General features: G+C 43.9%; 1 protein-coding gene across 1 annotated transcript; it reads right to left on the reverse strand.

The window, feature by feature from the left end:
• LOC116523419 (thrombospondin type-1 domain-containing protein 4-like) lies at positions 1-24,005 on the reverse strand (the record flags this gene model as incomplete). Its single annotated transcript, XM_032238526.1, has 7 exons — positions 23,946-24,005; positions 23,729-23,852; positions 21,084-21,094; positions 18,745-18,949; positions 2,653-2,828; positions 1,666-1,762; positions 1-231 (listed from the first exon to the last, which is right to left on the reverse strand). Coding segments are annotated over exons 1-7 (904 nt in total), but the record flags the coding sequence as incomplete, so codon positions are not given.
• Positions 24,006-24,373: the final 368 nt, after the last annotated feature.

Consider the following 24,373-nt stretch of genomic DNA (forward strand, 5'->3'; position numbering starts at 1 on the left):
CTTTCCCACAAGTTGCGCTGCATTCAGTCATTCCAATTTGCTTCCAGTTATGTTCCCGGCTGCGTCGCGGAGGCTGACCAACGGGGACTTGATTGTCTGGGACTTGGGAAGGAAACCTTCCAGGCTGACTCATCCCCGGTTGTCTCGGGTGACTGCTTGCCTCCTGATGCAAATCTTCCTCCTCATAATTCATGGTTTCTGTCACATCCAGTTGGCCATTCAATGGCTCCCCTAGGCACATGAGGTCAATCACATCACAAGAACAAACATTTCTTTCTCGGCTATGAGCCAGCCGGAATACAAATGGCCCCGAGCCCTTCTGGACTTGGGGTGACCACCTAAGTTCAGAAGTTCCTTGTAGCAGTGAACCACAAAGCACCAGGGTGGTTTGAAAGACGCAAAGGCCACGAACTGCTTTAGAGTAAGATATTCTATTTGTCACCAGGCTGAAAAGTTGGACGTTTGTTCTTTGACCGATCTTACAATAGTGCAGAGCATTCAGTGAAAGCATTCTGGCGTGAACAAAACTGAAGCAACAATGGGAAACACACCAGCTAAATAGCTGGAAATTAAAGTGGGGGGGGAGAGAATTGGTGTGAGGGGGGAAATGTGTCCTTTATTCTACCCAAAAAATTGATGAAGAGGCATTTTATGAAAATACACTGAGACTTTGAGTAGAATAAATAATCAGCTTTTCCCTCGTTCTATTCCCCCCTTATTCTCCATGAATAAAATCTGTTTTATCTATAAGGATAATCAGCTTTTCCCTCCTTCTATTCCCCCCTTATTCTCCATGAATAAAATCTGTTTTATCTATAAGGATAAATTTATTTTTGCACGTAGAGAATTGTGCAGAAATGTCCAGAAAGACCACAAAATAGCCTTTTCTGAAGCATTTCATTATCTAAAGGAGTGAGGGCGAAACAGACAAACAATCTTTGAAAAGATAGAGAAACCAAATTTGGTAGATTGAGCAGGTAGACAAGCCTCCTTATGTTTTCATAAAGCTATCAAGTATAGTATAGCCTTTATTGTCATTGTACATCATGTATGCAACGAAATTTGTTTTAACCTCACTGGTGCAATCCATGACAAAAAAAATAACATAAACAACATAGATAGCATAAAGAATAATCTCTATGCAAGTAATTGGGGGTGGGGGGAGAGAAAGAAAAATAAAAACTAGTCATACTTTTCTGCGTGTGTGTGTAAGTGGTTGTGATTGTGTTTAAAAGTCTGACAGCCCGAGGATAGAAACTAAGTTTGGGGAATCTTAAAAGCAAGAACGACAAATGCGATATCTATGAAGATTCTCAGTCCTCCAGGTGATGATTCTCCCAAAGGGGCTTCTTCAAAAGGAACTGGACTTTCGTTTTTTCGTTGAAGACATTTCTCACCCAGGAATCTTCTCCCAGTTCTGACTCAATTGGAAGAAGCTTCAGAACAGAAAAAAGTGTCTTGGATGAGAAGCGAGATATCTTCAAGGGAAAAAACAACACCCAAATGTGATGTTTTATTTTCAAAGTTAGTTTTGCTGGATGCATCAGAGAGAACCATTTCCCGCCATTAAAAAGATAGGGGGGAAATGCCTTGCTTAAGAAGTCCCTGCCAATCAAGAGAACGTGAAAGTCGTCAGATCGGCTGAGGAAATCACCGCACCCTTACCTGGCCGTCTCTGAAGAGGCACCTGGGAACTGATGGTGTTGGGACCCGGAATAATGTACTCATAATGTATACCTGGATTGGGCTGTTGATGAATCATCTGTGAAAGGAAAAAGAATCTCACGTTCGTTGAGTTGACTCCGATGCACAAACCCAGTTGATCCCACCAGCTAGACCAGATCAGAAAACCAAGGCCACAGAAAGACTTAAACTACAGGTAAAGCTCATTTAGCCACAACCAGAGTTGGGACTGGACACTTGGTTGTTAAGCAAAATGGGACATTCTAATCCCTAGTGGTGAACTTAAGGACATTAACTCCACAAAAATGTAGCTTTATTCATCTCCACATTTTTCTGTGCCCTCTCAAGCTCAGAGGTAGGTAGCATATAGGTTTAGTAAATAGAATAAAATAAAAAATAAATTAACTCATCAGAGATGAGGGGTCAGAACTGCCACTAAGATGCACTTAGGAATCTGCTGTGTTTTTTCCATTTTTGGCTTTGATCTACTGTGGGACAACCATTTGTCTGAAGGGGTGTAGGGTTTCTTGCCTAAGCAGGGGGTTGGACTAGAAGACCTCCCAGGTCCCTTCCAACTCTGTTATTCTATTCTATTCTATTCTATTCTATTCTACTCTACTCTACTCTACTCTATATTCTCTTCTCTTCTATATTCTCTTCTCTTCTATTCTACTGTATTTCACTTGACCTTTAGTAAACTACACCTTTCTTAACAAACGGAGTTAAGGATCGTTCTCACTTAAAGGTTCAAATTGAGGCAGGTCTGACACCAGGTTATAAACACACACACACACACTCACACGCAAACACACACCTGCCCAGGTCTCTGACTTCCCTCTCAACAAACCCAAATGGAAAATTAGCCTAGAAAACTATTTCATCCACGAGTAAATGATTTCCTAACTTCTAACTGTTAAGGATGGTTCCCCTAGTGCCTAGCTCAATGAAGAAGTGACGTTTGATTCTTACATAGACATCCAAGATTTCATTGGTTGGGCCGTCTGCTAAAAAGGATTCCCCAGCAGTACTTGAGATCTCGTTGGGTCGTTTGTAGACGAACATTGTTCCTCCTCCTTCGTATCTCCCAGGTCGATCAATTGCCCAATTCCCATTGATAATAGCACGCCCTGATCGACTCCGTAGTGCTGCGGAAACAATGAGAAAAAAAACAATGAATGAAAGAAAAAGAAATTAAAGTATTGAAGAAAGACAGTAATAATTAACTACGAAGCAGACAGTTACGGCAGTGATAAGTGTCCCATTGGGAGACCTGGAAGAACAAATTAGTAATAGGTGGTCATGGAGAAAATCCATCTCTGTTGTTGTGAGGATTCAACAATGACGTAATTATGAGCCACAGTATCCCAGGTAGAGTAGATGTTGACTTTAGTAAGAATAACCTTTCAAGTATCTGCTTCTCCTCCTTAATACTACTATCATCCCTTGTGAACTGTCCATGGTACTGACAAGTTACCCTTCCTACCGGTTTTTTTAAAGCTTTGCCTTCTTCTGTCCTACAAGACTAGACTATTTCTTGGATGGAAGGTGCTTACAAGGATAGGCAAATCTTTTGGACTGATTTTGCCCGGGATCTCAAATCTTTCCTTTTATAAATGGCTCCACTTAACTTTGCACAACTTTACATATTTCCACAGGAAATGGATCTCACAATGTATGCTCATTCATCAATGATGAGTCATTGATGAAATTTCTCCTTTTCAGCCCAGAGATTTCAGATGGTGCTAGGACAGCTACATATATGGACCATGGATGATCTTTTCCTCACCGTCATTGCTGAACCCGGAATCAGAAAAAGATAAAATTGAAGCGCAACTATAGTGGGAAAAGGTTATCCGGTACAACAGGTACTACGCAAGGAAAATGTTTTGAGTCTAACACTTATCACCTCTCAGTAAAACTATAAATATTTGTGCTTGAAAGTCTTAAAAGTTTTTCTCAATTAATATTTCTAAGGCCACAATCGCTTCTTAGTGAAAATTGAAATAAATCTTTGGGCATTTCTGGTGATAAACTGAATCTCTGGGAGATAAGATTGTGAACAAAAGCTCCCTTCTATATATCTCAGCCCCTGGCATGGGGAAAATAGCATCTTTTATCTGTAGGGTAAACCCATAGCTCCATTTCTTGTTTCTTCTAACTTGATGTTAGGAAAAAAGGAGTAGCATATTGTCCAGGGCAGGAATTATCACCCGCAAATTACCAGTTATATTCAGTGCAGCGGCCAACTTTTAAAATTGATGCTAGAAATATAAGGTGGGGTTGTATGCTAGTATATGGAGCTAGGATTCAAAAGTTAACAATGAAATTTTGCAGAGATATTCTGTATCTGAAAGCCTACAGTGTATGTCAAAATCTGGTTGCATAGTCACCACAACTTAAGCTTGTCAATAGCAATCAGCAAATGGTTCTCTTCAAATATTTGGACCTGACGTTCATTTGAGACCGACTTAAGTGGGGAAAGAGTGGGAGGAAATCAGGATTTCTCATGTCAAATAGCAAATGAGAAGGTCCCCAGATTCCACCAGAAACAAAACTACTTCTAGGTCCTTTTCACCTCCCATCCTTAATTCTCTTTTTTCTGATATCTCCCTGCATCACTCAGCCTGCAACTTTCCCTTCACTTATTCATTCCAAAGTTCCAACATTCATTCCATCTGAATCACAAGATGATGTTTCCCAGAAAGGCAGATCTTGGTACATAAAGTAGCATAAACACTATCGAATCGTGCGATCTCGGAATCGTGCAAGCTAGGGTATTCCATCGTGAGCCTCTAATGGAAGCCAAAAATTGGACTTGGTTAAAAGCAGGATAGGAAGATTATTGATACCTTTGAACTTGGACCAAAGACTCCTGACAGCCAAGGAAACCAATTCCCCAGTTTTGCTCTGGCTCATTTTTAAATCCTCGGAGCCACACGGAAAAAAACGAGTGAAATATTCTATAATTAATAGAATTGCAGGAGCACAGAATTCTTTCGCTGTTGGTCATTCTCTCCCAGCACCGCATTGCAGTCTTCCTGCCTTTAGGCTAAAATATTCTTGCTTGTTTGGGCAAATATATTTGATTATCTATTTTTTTTCTAAGATTGAAAGCTTTTTTTAAAACCGCCATTGCATTCTGTATTGTGTTGTAGTCTGGGTGTGTTGCATTGTGCATTTTGGGGGGGGGGAATACGGAGACTTTTAACTTGGACTCAACCAGCAAACCCCAACCCAAGCTGTGGTCTGAACGTGACCCCAACATCCTTCAACTTACGCACAAAGATAGGGGCGTTCCCCCCACCCCCTGATATCTGCACTTTTCAGAATTTGGGGACTACACAAAAGGAATGCTTGTGATACGGAGACAAATAAGGTGTTGAAAGCTTGGCAACAAATGCCCCAGAGAAGAGCTTTGTCCCTTAGCAGATTAAATTATCATCAGAATCTTTCTTGTTGCTTAAACACCGGCTTTCCGATGAGCAAAGCAGCAGGACGTTTCTGAAAACTTAGCCTTCATCACCAATTCTTGGGAAACCAGCTGATTTCTTGAGAAATGCAGTCTCTGCATTGTTTGGAAATGGGCTTGAGAGAGTGGGGGGAGAGGGAGAGCGGGAGGGAGGGAGATAGATTTTTTTTTATATTCCCTTTATGAATGGGAAGCTGCCAAGGAGGGAGGGGGGGGTGGGAAGTGATATTTGAACAGCATGAGAACTATTCAAGGGGCAGACCACCATTGTCTGCCTGGAACACTGAGTGATAAAACGGCTAAACCCCCGCAGGATGGAGAATTCCCATTTCACACTGTTCAAATGAAAACCCTTGATGGGTTTTTATGCTGGGGAGAAGGGGAAATGTTGAACAACATAGCCGCTTTTCCCTGTCACAGCAGTAACTATGCTGGGGGGGTGGGCTGGGAGGGAAAACGAGCCAAATTTCCAAATTGTGAACCAGAATTGCAATTAGGAAGGAGAGAGTTTGGATGCTTACAATCGGGCAGTTCTCTTCCCAAAAGAGTTGGTGAATGAGTTCAGCAAACTTCCAACATAACTTTCTGCAATATTGGTGTTAGATAAAGGTAAAGGTTCCCCTTGCATATATGTGCCAGTCATTCCCGACTCTAGGGGGCGGTGCTCATCTCTGTTTCAAAGCCGAAGAGCCAGCGCTGTCCGAAGACGTCTCAGTGGTCATGTAGCCGGCATGACTCAATGCTGAAGGCACACGGAACGCTGTTCCCTTCCCACCAAAGGTGGTTCCTGTTTTTCTACTTGCATTTTTTACCTGCTTTCGAACTGCTAGGTTGGCAGAAGCTGGGACAAGTCACGGGAGCTCACTCCATTACGAGGCCCTAGGGATTCGAACCGCCAAACTGTCCACCTTTCTCATCGACAAGCTCAGCGTCTTAGCCACTGAGCTGCCTTCCATATTGGTGTTAATAAATACAAATAATTCATACAATGGCCTTCTGGAGTCAGAATTTCCACTACTAAGCATGGCAGTTATAAGTGAGTTGTCCTGATTTCATCTGATGAAAGTTCAGCCTTCAAAAGATTCTCTGTGTCAGGGTTCCAAATAGCATCCAAAATTAAATCAAAATTGGCACGTCTGGGAAAAGCCGAATCTAAAAGCTTCCCGTTTTTCCCCCCACCCAGTTGAAAGTTCAAGATTTTGCCCCCACACCCATCAGTCCATCCCATGGTCCAATCTTCCACTGCCATGCTGGCAGTTCCACCCATCCAGTTCCGGTCAGGTGCAGAGGTGCAGAGACAAAGGATGACCTTGGCTTTCTAGAAAGAATGTTGTTATGGCTACATGGCATCTAACTCCGCACAATCCCCCACAGTCCCATTTTCCCACCATAGAAAATGCATAGTAGAATAATACAAAGTGTGGTAGGCCAAAGACCCAAAAGAAAAGATGGCTGCAGGCCTGACACTCTGGACCAGGGGGGCGGGGAGAATGCTTACTACATATTTCTTACAGGAGAAGAAGATACTTTGAGTGTGCTGTGGAAATCCCTGAACTATTTTGTTGACAGAGCTCTATCCTTTCTCTTCAAAGAAGTCTTAGTCCTGTTCTGACAACACCTGATTCCTGAGCATCAAGAAATGCATGGAAAGGCCCTGTGACATAAAAACATTGGAAGGGAAGAAGACTTCTTTTAAGGGGGACCCCTATGCAGACTGAGGCATATGAATGTAATTTCTGATTTGGTCACTTCATCCAACTAAACTCACAGGCTGCGCTGGGACCGAGGGGACTTGGCTGCTGCTTCTCCAACTCTAAAACATGTTCTGAGTTTCTGTCTTTAAAAATATTTGCGAAGAGAAATGTCTGTTTCACTGAATGGAATGCAATCCATTTTTTTTGCAGTTTCTGGGAGTTTCTTCTGAGAGCTGCTTGAGAGAACCAGCTCCAAAATAGGATAATGGTTTTCTTGGAAAATGTACAACTGATCAGCCCAGGAGAAAACTGAACCTGGATGAAGTCATCGCCAAAATTCAGGAATGAGGATGAGGAAAATGAAGGCGAGATACATCTTATGGGAAAACATGGCGGCGGCATTATTCAAGAAGGAGAAGGAAGAGGAAGAAGAGAAGACATTGATACATCGCTCTATATAACCGGACATCTGGAGGTAGGGGGAGATTGTTCTGACCTAAGCTTCCCAAGATCATGAAGCCGACTCCTCGTCCCGATAAAACCTCTTTTATTTTTTTTTTTTAAAGGGAATTCCTCTCCAGCAAAGTCCCGGCAAACAGCCTTTTGAGAAATTTCACAACTACAGACCTTGATCAGGCTTGGAGAGCTGCCAGGCTGATATCTTTCTAAATGCCACGCTGTAGCAGCAATTCCTTGGCAGGAAGTCAGGAACGGATCTTCGCTCTTAATGAATTGAATTAATTGTCTCCCGCAAAATTTCCCTCCGCTTTCGTGCCTCTTTCTTCCCTATGGGAGGGGCCATTCACCGTCCACCTGTGTCGGTGAACTCCTTGTTCCGTAACTGTTCCCTTCTCCTGGCAGCTCTGAACATGGGCACATCGGGAATAGGCTCCAGCTGTTCTTCTGCCCCACTGATATTTGACTCTGAAGGCAGCTGATAACTATCGGACAGCCCTGGCCCCCTCTCTGCCTCCGACGCAGAGCCCTCATCAGAGCCTTCCCAAGACTCCAGGACTGACCCATGTTCCTCCCCAGCATCCTCACTGTCTGAATGTGCCACCAACTCCGCTGGCCACTGGTGGACCACAACAAAGATATCACTTGTATACCTTCTTCTTTCTGGGCTCTACAGATGTATGGTGGTTCCTATTCTGAGACCCACAGTTCAACCAAGACAGGGGAAAGCTGTCCCTGAACATCACTGAAGTTCCACGTTGTCTAGAAGATGCCACGGACCAGGAGGAGGCCACAGGGATCATCTTAAAAAACAACAACTGGAAATGTGTCAAGACTCATTGGCTGCATTTAGGGGAAGCCAAAAGGTCAAATCCAATTAAATGCAGCTCTATCTTTCAACTGTAATCAAGCCGCTCAAAAAGCTAACCAGGGGATTTATTAATTGAACTCTTTATCCGTAGGATGCAATATTATTTCTCCTGCAAAGTTTCTCGAAAGGGGGGGAAAAGCCTCTTAATCTCAAATCAGCCATCTTGCTTCGTTACATAATTCAAGGGAAGAGCTTAAGAAATTCAAAAGAAGGATTAAAGTGTGGGGTTTTTTGTTTTAATGGAGAATGCGAGGAGTCACAGTAAGGGCTGGGCACAGCCAAAGTGGGACTTAGCATACAAATTACGAGTCGCTGGCACGTCCGTGATGCCCTCGTAAAGTGCCTTCTAACCGCTTGCCAAATTGCAGAATCAGAGAAAATGATTTATTATTATTATTCCTACAGGGTAGTATTTTTTTTTTAAACGTTCCCGACAGGAGTTATAATCAAGTTTTCAGGTTCAGGAATTGGCTGGCAAAAACTTCGATAATATCGAGGTTGCTTCCAATATTTAGAATTCCTTCAAAGTTTTGAGAGCTATAAAGTTTCTCCCATGTCACAGTGTTTCTGGGCCATAAACGTCTTTTCCTTCTCCGTGGATCTCCACTGTTTCCAAATCTATTTCTTTGGATTCTAATCGGAGTATAGTTTTTGCCATGTTCTGAAGAGACTGGCCTTACTCCGCTTATTCTCAGCAGGACCATAGCATGGGGCCAGATCACAAGGGTTTGAAATAGGTCTGCTGAGCTTCAGACAGCTTCAAACAAATCACTCCAGAAGTCTCACTCAAGGCTCAAATGACCAGACTCAAACTTGTCCTGCTTCAGAGACATTCAGTGAAGATAGGAAATAGCAATAGCAATAGCAATAGCAGTTAGACTTCTATACCGCTTCATAGGGTTTTCAGCCCTCTCTAAGCGGTTTACAGAGTCAGCATATTGCCCCCAACAATCGGGGTCCTCATTTTACCCACCTCGGAAGGATGGAAGGCTGAGTCAACCTGAGCCGGTGAGATTTGAACAGCCGAACTGCAGAACTGCAGTCAGCTGAAGTAGCCTGCAGTGCTGCATTTAACCACTGCGCCACCTCAGCTGTAATACTGGGAAAGGTGAAGGAAAGAAAGAAGGGGATGACTAATAGCCAGATGGATGGACAGTAGCGATGGGTGGAAGAACTGAAGGACAAGGTTGGGGCAATGAGTCCTGGAGAAAATCAATTTATTGGGTTAGAAATAGAATAGTATAGAATAGAATAGAATTCTTTATTGGCCAGGTGTGATTGGACACACAAGGAATTTGTCTACAATGCAGATGCTCTCAGTGAACATAAAAAGACAAGATACATTCGTCGAGAATCCTAAGGTACAGAACTTAATGATAGTCACAGGGTACAAATAAGTAATCAGGAAACAATCAATATCAATATAAATCGTAAGGACGCAAGAAATAAAGTTACCGTCCAGCAGTCATAAGTGGAAGGAGATAGGTGATAGGAATGATGAGAAGACTAATAGTAATAGTAATGCAGCCCTAGTGAATAGTTGGACAGTGACGAGGAGAATCAGATCTTGAGAACCCCCAGCAAACTCACCAATGTATCCCCTTCCTCCCAACACAATATCTAAGCTGCTTCCAATATGAAGCCTTGCTCTCCTTCCAGTATTTATTGATCAGTAATCAAGACAGATGGCTTCCAGGCCCAGATCTTGACATCAAAACAAACACAAGCTAATGTTTTGTCAAGACCTAAGTCAATATTAACTGTAGGGTTCAGATTTCCCTGGGAGAGTTTTAACCTGACTCTCATTTTCATTGCTTTGAGCTTGGCACAAGATGCTCCGAATTCCATCACATTAATAGTAAAAAATGAAATCAATTGTTTTTGCAAATAAAGGCCGGGCCTTTTGCATGCTTCTATGAAGCATTTCAGCTCTTTCTGGTAAAAAAAAGCGTGGAATTTCTCAGACGGAGAGAACAAAACCTCCCAGGTTCTGTTGCAGAAGGAAAGGCTGAAGAGGGAGAGGTTAAAATTACCAACTAATGGCCTGCCTGATTAAAGGTTCCAGGGGACAAAAGGAAGTTGCCGAAAACTGATCTTTTAATCATGTTGGCAATTTCTGAAGAAGCGAGATAAGGGAAGAAAGGTGAATAAAATTTGAGAATACAAAAGCTGGGGTTTTTAACTGTTCTTCTCCCTCAAAACTCAGGAAACTGTCTTTAATTGACCTCTCTAACCCAACATTGTAAGTTTGTTGGCAGAGGTTCTCCAATTATTTGTTACAGGAAGAATGCACAGAAAGAAATCCATGTTCACAGTTTAGAAACATCCCTGTTTTCCCACATAACCCAAATCTGATTTAGATTAAGAGAGCTGATATGAATTAAGAAATCTCAAAAGAAATCTGATATGAATTAAGGGTCTCACTGGATCAAATAAACACAGTCCACCCTCAATATTTTGGGATTTCATTTCATTTCATTTCATTTGTCTTGTATGCTGCCCACTCCCGGAGGACTCCGGGCGGCTCACAACAGACAAGGGAAAGGGGGTAAATAGACAAGACAACACTTTAAAAAATGTGCAACATTTACAATTTCCGATGAAACAAGAAAGCACAGCCTCTATGTTCAAAACGCTTGTTGGCTGCAGGAGTTCGTTGTGATGCTACATACACTCTCACACAAACCACAAACACAACTCCTGTTTCTTTTCCCCCAATTTCTTCACCCAGCAGAAATAACTTCAGCTTACAGTTCAATCATACGCACTTGAGCCATTTTTTTGCACCCATCGTAGCACTGGGAAGAAGTGGTGAAGCGTGGTTTGGCTCCCTGTTTGAGCTTCATTGCTACAAAAACAACAATAAAGTTTCTCTAGTTAAGGTCCAGATGAGGAGTTGCTCAAAACTTTGGTGAAACCCTAAATACCATTCTAATTTCAGTGTTTGTTCAACAAACGAATAGAGGATGGAGGAAGACGGTTCTGACCTATAGCAGCTAGTTAGGCTGGGCCTTTCCGATCCAAACTGAAAGAGTTTGATGGGACAAAGTATTGGAGATGACCCTTGGTTGGGCCATTTGATATCTTTGTCCTTTCAGTTTAACAGAGTTGGAAGGGACCTTGGAGGTCATCTAATCCAATCCCCTGCCCAATCAGGAGAGCCTACACCATTTCTGACAGATGGAGTCCAGTCTCTTCTTGAAAGCCTCCAATGATGAAGCTCCCACAACTTCCGAAGGCAACTTCTGTTCCATTGAATACAGAATACCAGAGTTGGAAGGGACCTTGTAGGTCATCTAGTCCAACTCCCTATCCAAGGAGGAGACCCTACACCATTTCTGACAGATGGCAGTCCAGTCTCTTCTTGAAAGCCTCCAGTGATGAAGCTCCCACAACTTCCGAGAGAGAGAGAGCCGAGGTGGCGCAGTGGTTAAATGCAGCACTGCAGGCTACTTCAGCTGACTGCAGTTCTGCAGCTCGGCTGTTCAAATCTCACCGGCTCAGGGTTGACTCAGCCTTCCATCCTTCCGAGGTGGGTAAAATGAGGACCCGGATTGTTGTTGGGGGCAATATGCTGACTCTGTAAACCGCTTAGAGAGGGCTGAAAGCCCTATGAAGCGGTATATAAGTCTAACTGCTATTGCTATTGCTATTCCGAAGGCAACTTCTGTTCCATTGAATACAGAATACCAGAGTTGGAAGGGACCTTATAGGTCATCTAGTCCAACTCCCTATCCAAGGAGGAGACCCTACACCATTTCTGACAGATGGCAGTCCAGTCTCTTCTTGAAAGCCTCCAGTGATGAAGCTCCCACAACCTCCGAAGGCAACTTCTGTTCCACTGAATACAGAATACCAGAATTGGAAGGGACCTTGTAGGTCATCAACTTCTGAAGGCAACTTCTGTTCCACGGGTTGATTGTTCTCACTGTCAGAAATGTCTCCTTGTTTCCAAGTTGAATCTTTCCATCCATTGTTCCTTGTCTGGCCTTCGGGTGCTTTGGAAAATAATTTGACCCTCTCCTCTCTGTGGCAGCCCCTCAAATATTGGGAATATTGCTATCATGTCTCCCCTGGTCCTTCTAGCCCAACATCCTCTTCAAGCAGACAACCCTATGCCATTTTTCTCCATTGCTCCTTGACTTTGAGGTGTCCTACACATCCAGTTGCTAGCTACTCCATTTTCCCAGGTTCTAAGAACCTTTATTTAACTTTTGCATGCATGTGACATCCTACAACAAACCGATACCCTGCTGACTTTACATCCATATACATGAGAGCTGGCTGATCAAAATGTGCCAGGGTGGGGAGCAGAAAGTAACCCGAATCTCACTGATGTTTTCCAACTAAACAATCCAACAAAGATCTTCTCCCCAAGGACAAATACATAATTTTGTTGGAATGTGCTGCTTTGTGCACTCGCTCGCTCCTTGTAACTATAGATTTCTGTTCAAAGGTTTTGTTCTGCCTTTATACATCATTTTCTTTCAAGGTGACATTTCAAGGGAAATATTTCAAAACTGAGAAGGAAGACTGGGATAAACATGGGGAAAGTGTTCAGCAGACGCCGGCTGCAAGAATTAATCGCGATGAGATGCCCGGCTCCCACCCAAGACAGAAATATAACTCTAGGCTTTTTCCAAACACATTCTTCACACAGCAGAAATAACTTCAGCTTGCACATTAATCAAATTTGTGGGCTTTTTCCCACCATCATTTTTAATGCCGGCTCCTTTGCATGTGCTAAGCAAATAATTCTTCCAAATACCGAACTTCACTCATGTCATGCCTCAATAGGACTCAACCAAAAATATTAATAGCTTTTCACACCATTCTTTTCCTTCTTTCAACAGCAGTATCAAAAAAAAAAATCCAGGAAGGAAGGAAGGAAGGAAGGAAGGAAGGAAGGAAGGGGGGAGGTGATAGAGAGGAAAGAAGGAAGGAAGGAAGGAAGGAAGGAAGGAAGGGGAGAGGTGATAGAGAGGAAGAAAGGGAGAGGAAGGGGAGGAGAGGGAGGGAGGGAGAGAAGGAAGGAAGGAAGGCGGGAGGGAAGGAAGGAAGGAAAGAATCAAAGTAGATGTTCTATTTATCTGCAGCACAAACTACTGTATAGTATGCTACAAAGAGAGTTTGGTTAACTAGTGGTTAAGGCACCTAGTTAGAAACCAGGAGATGGGGAGTTCTAGTTCTTCCTGAGACACAAATCCAGCAGAATGCCCTTGGGCCAGTGACTGTCTCATTGTCAGGATTCCAAATAGCATCCAAAAGTAAATCAGAGTCCAAAGTATTGCTCAAAGTTCCAATTTATTAAGAGAGCCGTGTTGGCACATCTGGGAAAATCCGAATTATGAAAGCTTCCTGGTTTTCCCCATCCAGTTGAAAGTTCAAGATCTTGCTCCCACACCCACAAGTCCATCCCATGGTCCCATCTCCCCCCTGCCATGCTGGCAGTTCCACTCATCCAATTCCAGCCAGGTGCAGAGGTGCAGAGACAAAAGATGACCTTGGCTTTCTAGAAAGAATGTTGTTATGGCTACATCACATCTAACTCCGTACAATCCCCCCTCCCATTTTCCCACAATAGAAAAGGCTTAGTAAGAATAATAGAAAGTGTGGCAGGCCAAAGATCCAAAAGAAAAGATGGCTGCAGGCCCGACATTTATATTTATTTGTTTGCTAAAACTATTCCACTTTTATGGCATTTTACAAATAACTCAAGACGGTGATAAATAACTCAACACAGCTTTCTCCTTCTATTTTTCCCACAACAACAACAACAACCATGTGAGGAGGGTTGAGGAGAGAGAGGGGGAGATGGGGAGAGGTAGAGAGGAGAGAGAGAGAGAGAGAGAGAGAGAGAGAGAGAGAGAGAGAGAGAGAGAGAGAGAGAGAAGGACTGGCCCAAAGTCTTTCACACCTAAGGTGGGACTTGATCTCACAAAAGAAATCTGCGTACACTGGAGCGGTGGGACTTTCCTGATAATTTCATTTTATCAGCCATACAGGGGTAACCAGGAGGGCTCCATCATTTCTCAGAAAGCTGTGGGTTTGAGGCAGGGGTGGGTTCCAGCCACCACTACTACCGGCTCGGTGCTTGAAAAATTTGGCGCACACGTATGCATTTGCACTTAAGACAATCTGCCCATGCGCACAACATTTAGAAAGGAATAAAAATGACATTTTCTCAATGAAGGTTGTTTTGCACATGTGCAGAACAGAAAATCAAGATGGCGCCGCCGAGGATAGAACTGGTATGGTCATGTGTCAGCCGGAGTTACTACCTATTCAGCTGAACCAGACCGAATAGGTAGGAACCCACCTCCATTTTTGGGGAGTGGGTGATGGTTCTTGGAATCCTTATTAGTCTGAAAAGCAACCCGTTCAATAAGGAGGTTATGTTATCCTTTAGGAATGCCAGTCTGCTCTTCAGAAGTGGTTGTCCTCGCTTGAGTGGGACGTGTGCTTAGATGCCACCCAAGAACCAGAATGGCACAATGTCTACCTCATGGGACTGGATCATGCTTATTTCTAGCCCTGTTGTCGAGCCTTTCCCCCCACTGTTATGCCTTCCAGATGTGAGGGATTTTATCACCCCAAATCCTCAGCCAGCGTCAAGGCGGTTGGGCAAGACAATCTGGAGGTCTTCAACCACAATTTCTGATTCCACCAAGCTATCAATCTACGTCCCTCCGTTATCTTGCACTCTGTCGGTCTTTATCAAAACCAGTGTTGCTTTAAATAATGTCTTCCTGCTACGCTGAATCTCAAGGAGGGAGATTTATTAGCCAGATCAGAATCCACTAGTACTGTGAGAGCTTTCTGCCAAGCTGGGTCAATTCCTCTTTTTCTCCCAAGAGATGTGTGGTGCAGTTGAATAGTTCCAGATCTACGAGGAGGCCCCGAACTATTTCAAGGCAAGGCCCCAAAGATGAGGGCCAGGCCCAGAAATCTTGTACATGCTTCAAGAAAGCATCTCTGAACTCATCACATTTTGTTTGCACAACACGCTATGCAAAATCTCTCCCCTTACATCTTTGGCCAAGTCTCACGAGCAGTTGTGTTTGGATAACTGATCAACCCTGGGAAATCAAATATGATCGATATTTTTATTTGCTTAGGTCAAATGTGTGTTTTTCTTTAATTTTCCCTAAGTGCGAGGATTCTTCCTTTGGCGTCATCTCTCTTGGAGTTCGTGGGTTGTCTAAAGCAGGGCTCCAACCTTGGCAACTTTAGGACTTGTGGACTTCAACTCCCAGAGTTCCTCAGCCAGCACGCACGCACGCAGACAGACAGACAGACAGACAGACAGACAGACAGACAGACTCACACAGAGAGAGAAAGAGAAAGAAAGGAAGAAAAAAAGAAATTGAAAAAAAGAAAAAAGAAAGAAAAAGTGAGAGAAAGAAAACACATGGCTGGCAAGCCACTCCCACCAGGTCACATGGCTGGCAAGCCACTCCCCCAAAGGAGGCCACACCCACAGAGTAGGTACGAAAAAATTTTGAAACCCACCACTGAACAGCACCTTGTAAGGACCAATGAATGACTTAAAATAATGCTCTCAAATCTATTTATGACTCAACAGCAGAGATGCCCCCACAACGCCTGTTGACACCAATTGTGCGTTAGTGTCATAAGCTTGCTTTATAAAGTATGTTTTCTTCCAAAACGATTCAAAACACTCCAGAGAGTAAGGTGCCTAAATCTAAAGCTTTTTAAACTAATGCTCTTTTTATCTCCTTTTGACAGATGAGGAAAGATTTAACTTTGGGTGGAAAAGAGCAATCCTTGGTGTTAATTTCATGGTCTGTTTCAAATTAATGAAGCATTGATCGGATAGCTTAAATGATGTTGTCTCAGGTGCTGAACAACCACTCGGTTTTGGAAACACAAAATGTCTTGGCTAAGTTACCGCACGGAGGAACCCATCTGACTGAGGCTGTGTTTATACCCCCTTTGGTGGAGATGAGACTTTGAACATACCAAACCAAAACTGATAATACAAACATATAAAGAACGGTTGCAGAAACTGGGTGTGTCTAGTTTAATGAAAAGAAGGACCAGGGGGGACATGATAGCAGTCTTCCAATATCTCAGGGGCTGCCCCAAAGAAGAGGGAGTCAAGCTATTCTCCAAAGCATCTAAGGACAGGATAAGAAGAGATGGGTGGAAACTCATCAAGGAGAGAAGCAATCTAGAACTACGGAGGAATTTCCTGACAGTGAGGACAATTAACCAGTGGTACAACTTGCCTCCAGAAGTTGTGAATGTCAGGCCTGCAGCCATCTTTTATTGTGGGTCTTTGGCCTGCCACACTTTCTATTATTCTTACTGTGCATTCTCTATTGTGGGAAAATGGGAGGGGGGATTGTTCGGAGTTAGATGCTAGGTAGCCATAACAACATTCTTTCTAGAAAGCCAAGGTCATCCTTTGTCTCTGCACCTCTGCACCTGACTGGAACTGGAAGGGTGGAAGCTGCCAGCGTGGCAGTGGGAGATTGGACCACGTGATGGACTTGTGGGTGTGTGTGGGGGGGGGGGGGCAAGATCTTGGACTTTCAACCGGGTGGGGAAAACCAGGAAGCTTTCAGATTCGGGTTTCCCCAGATGTGCCAACAAGGCTATCTTAATAAATTGGAACTTTGAGGAATCCTTTGCCTTGGCTCTGATTTAATTTTGGATGCTATTTGGAACCTTGACAGTGGCATCCTTTTTTCCTCTGCCAAACAGAAGTCCGGTTCCCCCACCATTGAGTCTCCTCCTAGCATGGCGTCCTTTTTCCTCTACCTGCCCTAACTGAAAACCCTATCAAGTGCGGAGTCGACTGACAACAGGGAGCCACAGCAGAGGGATGAAAGAGCCACATGCAGCTCCAGAGCTGCAGGTTGCCGACCCCTGAACTAGATAAATACTTGGCCAAAAATAAAAAGGCTCTCTAGCTAAAGACATTGCAAGCTAGCTCCGAACTAGAAGGAATTAAAAGATTGAGGGTGGGATATTTCTGGTATCGTTCCTTCTTAGAAGTTGCCTTAAATTAAATCGAATGTACCGTGCCATTTCCATGGGGCAGAAAAATAGCAACATTCCTGTTCTAAAAAAGAACCGCACTCCTTGGCATGCCTGGGAAGAAAACCCACATGCCGTTTCCCAGGGTTTGTTCAATCCCTAGAGTTTCACAGCTTGGCTAGTACCAATGTTTGGTAGATGTATTTGGAGACCTGTCTGCACCAGATCAATCTCCCACTGTTGAAGGTTCCCAAAGCTGCTGCTCCATCCTGCTGACTACCAGGCATTTTGCTTACATCAGAAGCAAAGCGTATTTTCTTTTTTCATATATGACCGTCTAGGGAGCCATGAGGTCACCTCTATATTTCAGACAAAGTAGATGAAAACAGGAGCAGCAGAGCAACGAGGAGGAGGGGGAGGAGGGGAGGAGGAGGAGGAAGAGGAGGAGGAGGAAGAGGAGGAGGGAGAAGGAGGTGGAGGAGGAGAAGGAGGAAGAAATGGAGGAGGAAGGAGAAGGAGAAGAGGAGGAGGAGGAGGAAGAGGAGGAAGAGGAGGAGAAGGAGGAGGAGGAGGAAGAGGAGGAGGAGGAGAGGAGGAGGAGAGGAGGAGGAAGGAGAAGGAGAAGAGGAGGAGGAGGAGGAAGAAGGAGGTGGAGGAGGAGCAGAAGGTTGAGGAGGAGAATGAGGAGGAAATGGAGGAGGAAGGAGAAGGAGAAGAGGAGGAGGAGGAGGAAGAGGAGGAGAAGAAGGAAGAAGAGGAGGAAGAGAAGGAGGAGGAGGAAATGGAGGAGGAAGGAGAAGGAGAAGAGGAGGAGGAGGAAGAGGAGGAGGAGGAAGAAGAGGAGGAAGAGAAGGAGGGGGAGGAGGAGGAGGAGAAGGAGGAGGAAATGGAGGAGGAAGGAGAAGGAGAAGAGGAGGAGGAGGAAGAGGAAGAGGAGGAGGAAGAGAAGGAGGGGGAGGAGGAGGAGGAGAAGGAGGAGGAAATGGAGGAGGAAGGAGAAGGAGAAGAGGAGGAGGAGGAAGAGGAAGAGGAGGAGGAAGAAGAGGAGGAGGAAGAGAAGGAGGGGGAGGAGGAGGAGGTGTGACCAAAGGGAACTGATTGCACAGATCAATTTTCAGATCCTCCACTTCTAGATTATCTGAGGTATTATTAACCCATACATCACTTTGGGCATCACCCAATACTCCTTACAAAGCCTATTATTGTTTTTGGCCATTCACTCAATGGTTCGATTTCCACCAGTAAGTGATCTCATGAGCTTTCTTTTGACTAACATCCTTTTTAGGGGAAAAAAACGATGTTCCCAGAAGGTTTCATTCAACAAACAATGTTCCCAACAACACTCTTCCCAAACCAACATAGGCTGACTCTCTTTTGTGCTTCTATGCCTTCTCCTCCAGCAACATTATTCTCAATCTGGTTTCTTCCAAATCACTTGGGACCTACTGCACCTAGGAATCATGAAGCCTGAATAGGGAATTCTGGCATCTCCAGTACCAGCAGATCACCCAACTAGAAGAAGACTTCTTTGTTTGGCGGGGGGGGGGGGGAGATAGACTACTTACCCAAGTAATTGTTGCTCTTGGACATCTCTGTGATGTTGATTTTGGTGGCTCCTTCTGGAATTTCTACTATTTTGTGGTAGCCAAGATTGGTTAGGCTGTGCTTGAAGATTCCCGAGATCACCCTGCAAGCTGTGTTGTCCCCTCCACAGATTCCACATTTGTCCACCACCTTATCGGAACCCAGGTAGTCATCGCAGCCAATACTCTGTCACAGAACAGGAAACAGAGAATCAAAGAGGTCAATATATGGAACGCATCGGAACCGGCTTCAAGAAAGCAGAGTAAAACTCAGTTGTAGACCCACCTCCAGCTCGGAACATGTTTCTATTTCTGCCTTTCAGAAGTGAGCATAAATTACTGTAGATCACAGTTTCTCAAAGTGTGGTCTGAGGATCTCTGGGGGCTTCGGAGGGCCTTCCAAGCATGAAATCCAATGATTTGCCAGCAGAGGTGGGTTCCTACCGGTTCGCACCAGTTGGGTAGAACCGGTTCATCAAATCTACCGAACCGGTTAGAAGAGGTTCCACCAGTGGACCCGGAAAGCAGGCAACACCTACAGAAGAGGTTCCAAAATTTTTTGAAACCCACCACTGTTTGCCAGCCTATGCTGAAATAAAATTCCCATCAGACACTTGCGAGAAGCCATAGCAGCAGTGAATGGTGTCAATTTAAAATTTTAAATATGATAAATATTGTTAAATTTAAGGACCATCTTGATAGGAAGGCTACTTCTCACTGCTTCACTTCTCCCAAAAAAAGTGTTGGCTGCTCTACAAGCATTTAAAGATGTAGTCAGTCTCAGCATCAGATAGTCACAACCAGAGTAGAGAGACGCCCGTCCCACACTTAACAATGCTCATCTCAGGAGATGCGCAAACATTAGAAATTATTCCACAGATCAAAGAAATCACACTCCAAAGAGAAGAACGTCTCTTCCCCATTGGCTGATGGTGGTTGGGAAACTGGAGTGAACATTTTGGGGATGCTGTCATGTTTTGTCTTAATGGTTGATTGGCTTGAACTTTCATTTTGTTTATATTGTTGTTCAATGTAATATTATAGTGCTTACCATTATATTTTGTAAACTACTCAGAATCCATTGGGAAGGGTAGCTATATTAAATCTGTCAAGCTAAGCCAAACCAAGTCAACACAACACAACACAACTCAAGCCAAGCCAAGCCAAGCCAACTCAACTCAACTCAATTCAAGCCAAGTAAACACAACACAACTAAACTCGTCAAGCCAAGCCAAGTCAACACAACACAACACAACTCAACTCAAGCCAAGTAAACACAACACAACTAAAGTCAAGTCAAGCCAAGTCTACTCTACTCTACTCTAGTTTAGTCTAGCCAATCTAGTCTAATCTAGTCTAGTGTAGTCTAGTCAATACAACACAACACAATACAACTCAATGGTGCTTTTGTTAATGACTCCTTTGCTTGAAAGTTCTTTAGAAAGTCTTTCCTGATGGAATCCAATGAAATTACAACTGGGTCAAGTTACTCCAATTTAAACCAAGCCAGACGTTGTTCACTCCCCGCTTCTCTAAGCAATGGAATTCACTAAGTTGTCATCGCTCCTTTTGAAAGTAGCTTCTCGTTCCTACTGAAAAAATAATAATAAATACTGGTATGACAATCATTCGGCTAGACGCTGATACACAGTAGAAGCTCTTTATTCTGCAGCCTTCCTAGGAGCTTTCTCTTCCAAGGGCACGAAGAAGGTATTTATAACTTTGATGAGTTATGGCAGTTTGGGCCAGACACCTGTAATTGGTCCAAAACTGAATATCGCTGGACTTGGGCCTTTGGCCAAAACAATTTTAAGGGTGAAGAGTAAAGCAATTTTTCTGGCAGGTTGATTTTTTTCTTTCTTTCTTTCTTTCTTTGTCGGTGTGTGATGGCTTTAAAGGCAGCTGCTCCAAGCAGCTCAACACTTAGGAATGTTTCTGAGAACGGAGAAAAAGTTCAGCCCACGGCACAACGGAGAAGCCGAGATCGTGATGGATGACAGAGCGGGGTTGCCTGTTCTCCTCCATTTTTCATGGGGATACTGTATATTGTGACCAGATGATAGGATAGGGGCAGGACAGGAAGAAGGCGGGGGTGGGTGGGAGGGGGAAGGATGCAGGTCAAGATGGAAAGAGGTTAAAGGAGATTATTTTCCATTGAGGATTTTGGAGAGATTAAAGCCTCTTTTCTTTCTTTCTTTCTTTTTTTTACAATGCATTATCTCTGAAGCTGGATCTTCTCTTCCAGCTGGTGGGGAAGAATTCAAAGGAATCTACTGCATCACTGTCCTTCCAAACAAAAGACTTCTCTTTCGCATTAGTACATTCTTGGTATCTAGGAATAACAGAATACCAGAGTTGGGTATTCCAAGGGACCTTGGAGAATAGAATAGAATAGAATAGAATAGAATGGAATAGTTGGAAGGGGCCTTGGAGGTCTTCTAGTCCAACCCTCTGCTTAGGCAGGAACCCTAAACCACTTTGGACAAATGGTTATCCAATCTCTTTTTTTAAAACTTCCAGTGTTTACAACTTCTGGAGGCAACTTCTGTTCCACTGATTAACTGTTCTCACTGTCAGGAAATCCCTCCTTAGTTCTAAGTTGCTTCTCTCCTTGATTAGTTTCCACCCATTGCTTCTTGTCCTGCCTTCAGGTGCCTTGGAGAATAGCTTGGCAAACAGCAAACTGGCTCTTTTTCACATTGAGGCAAAGTTCAGATACTCAAAGTTCTATGATGATCTTATGCAAGTCATTTGACCAGAATATTAGAATAGATGCATTGGAGTACAGCTTCCCACCCCATGCCATAAAAAAGGATCCTCTTTCTGGATTGGATGGGGCGCATTCATGACATAAGCCAATTGGAGATTGGTCGAAGAGATCCCTATATTTGGTTTCCCGTGTACAGATGATGAACAAACGGGATTTATTGCATCAGGAGAAACCCTTGAATTCCAAATTAATTTCAGAAAGTTATGCAGGTTCAATTAATGTTGGGTTTCACCTCGTCTGTCTTTCTGTTTCTCTGTTTCCACGGATGCTTGTGTCGTGTTTATATTGAATTTTGAAGGGCAGGGGCTCCAGGAGGCCCAAACAATATGGGAAAGGAGTGAGTTGACGTTGAAGATTGGCTCAACTTTCGCTAATGAATCTGAAGAGAAATATAATAATAACACCAACTCTTTCGGAGGACTGTTTTTGTATTTGCTCAGTCAAGTGATTCCAGAGAAACTCTGGGCATCCTTGGAAACTCATTAGCAACTTCCGTGTGAGACGAACAGTCGCGAACGAGCTGCCTCCCCAATCAACCGGGGGGGCTGTTTGCCCTCCTCGAAGAACATTGGCCGAATGAAAAATTAATCATCCTGGAATTTGCGCACCGAGATGCCTGTTCTGCAGCTCCCCTAGCAAAAATGAAAATTCGGAATGAAAGCCCAGACCAAGAAGAGAAAGAATAAAGAATAACATTCACTTATGGGATTGTGTTGGATAGAGACACAGATCTGAATACAGAGTAACGGGGTTGGAAGGGACCTTGGAGGTCTTCTAGTCCAACCCCCTGCTCAGGCAGGAAATCCTACTGTCAGGCCTTCAGCGTTTCCTTTAAGAATCTTTGGCCTGCCACACTCTCATTAAGGAGTGGGGGGAATAGTAAGGGGTAGAATCTGTTGTTTTCAAAATAAAAAATTCCTTTCTAGAAGACCAAGGTCGTCTTTTGTCTCCGCACTTTTACACCTGACCGGAAGCAGCTGGGTGTGGATGCCAGCGTGGGAGAAGAAGATTGGACCATGTGATGGATTTGTGAGTGTGGGGACAAGATCATGAACTTTTAACTGGGTGGAATTCTGATGTCATTTCCAGCATTGTAACACAGATGTGCTAAGATGTCTGCTTTATTAAATTGGAACTTTAAGGATCGTTTTGCCTTGGACTGTGATTTAATTCTACATGATACTTGGAATGCTGACATTATCCCAATTCTCAAATTCTCGTTAGTATAGTGGTAAGAATCCCCGCCTGTCACGTGGAAGACCGGGGTTCGATTCCCCAACGGGGAGCCATGACACCTACACTACTTCAGACAAATAGATATCCAACATCTCCTTAAAAACTTTCAGTGTTGGAGCATTCACAACTTCTGGTGGCAAGTTGTCCCACTGGTTAATTGTTCTAACTGTCAGGAAATTCCTCCTTAGTTCTAAGTTGCTTCTCTCCTTGATTAGTTTCCACCCATTGCTTCTTGTCCTGCCCTCGGGTGCCTTGGAGAATAGCTTGACTCCCTCTTCTTTGGGGCAACCCCTGAGATATTGGAAGGCTGCTATCATGTCACTTCCTAGTCCTTCTTTTCATTAAACTAGACATACCCAGTACTTGCAACCGTTCCTCGTATGTTTTAGCCTCCAGTCCCCTAATCAACACAATATAATAGAATTGGAAGGGACCTTGGAGGTCTTCTAGTCCAACCCCATGCCTAGGCAGGAAACCCTACACCAAATGGCTATCCAACATCTTCTTCAAAACTTTCAGTGTTGGAGCATTCACAACTTCTGGTGGCAAGTTGTCCCACTGGTTAATTGTTCTAACTGTCAGGAAATTCCTCCTTAGTTCTAAGTTGCTTCTCCCCTTGATTAGTGTCCACCCATTGCTTCTTGTTCTACTCTCAAGGGTCTTGGAGAATAGCTTGACTCCTTCTTCTTTGGGGCAGCCCCTGAGATATTGGAAGACTGCTATCATGTCACTTCCTAGACCTTCTTTTCATCCTCATCCTTTCAGTTCAGAATCCACGTGGGCAGGAGAGAACGGAATTCAGGGAAATGCATCACATCTGGCGAACAAGAAAATTTGCTTTTCTGCTCCCCACCCGTCCCCCATTCCTGGCTTTTAAATCACTCTTAAAACAGCCAAGTTGCAGGCAGTTTACACAAAGAGCAGAAATGCCCTTCCACTGAATTTAAAAACGCGACTTACATAACTCATAACATTTGATCTCCTCATTTCCTATGGAGCCTGCACGGCTGGCATTCTCTACAGATTCCGCAACAGATAAGACGCACTGTGGTGTTCTCAGAGCAAAGAAGGCCATTTCCAGCCTCTAAATGGGAACCAGAAAAGGTTTTGTAACCACAACGGCAAAGAACATATTGCTGCATGCTGGCAGACAGCAAAGGCCCACTGGCTTCCTAACCCTCGCATAAGCCATGATGGAACCGCGGTTTGTGGCTTGATGGCGGGAGGCTTTTACCATGGTTGCGAGCCGCCCCGAGTTTTGCATTTCGAGGTGGGCAAGCCGACAAATCTTTTCAAACAAACAAACGAACCGCAGAAAGAGTCAGCCAAAAATAACGGTGACCAACTACGCTGTGTTTATTAGGCCATTATACCCATAAACTAATCCAGATTTAGAACAAATTGACAGTGGACTGTAAAACCCAGGGAATGGATGGTTTTTTTGCGGTGCCAAAACTTCATTGGGTGGAACATAAGAAAGACACAACTCCTGAGTCTTTGCACTGCAAAGCATAAATAATCTGCTGTGAATTATCTGGAATTGCACATTTTCATTCCCCCCCCCCTCCTCCTAACCAACACATCTTCTTGGAACAAAGCGAAGGC

The sequence above is a fragment of the Thamnophis elegans genome, unplaced genomic scaffold, assembly GCF_009769535.1.
Source record: "Thamnophis elegans isolate rThaEle1 unplaced genomic scaffold, rThaEle1.pri scaffold_274_arrow_ctg1, whole genome shotgun sequence".
Lineage (NCBI taxonomy): Eukaryota > Metazoa > Chordata > Lepidosauria > Squamata > Colubridae > Thamnophis > Thamnophis elegans.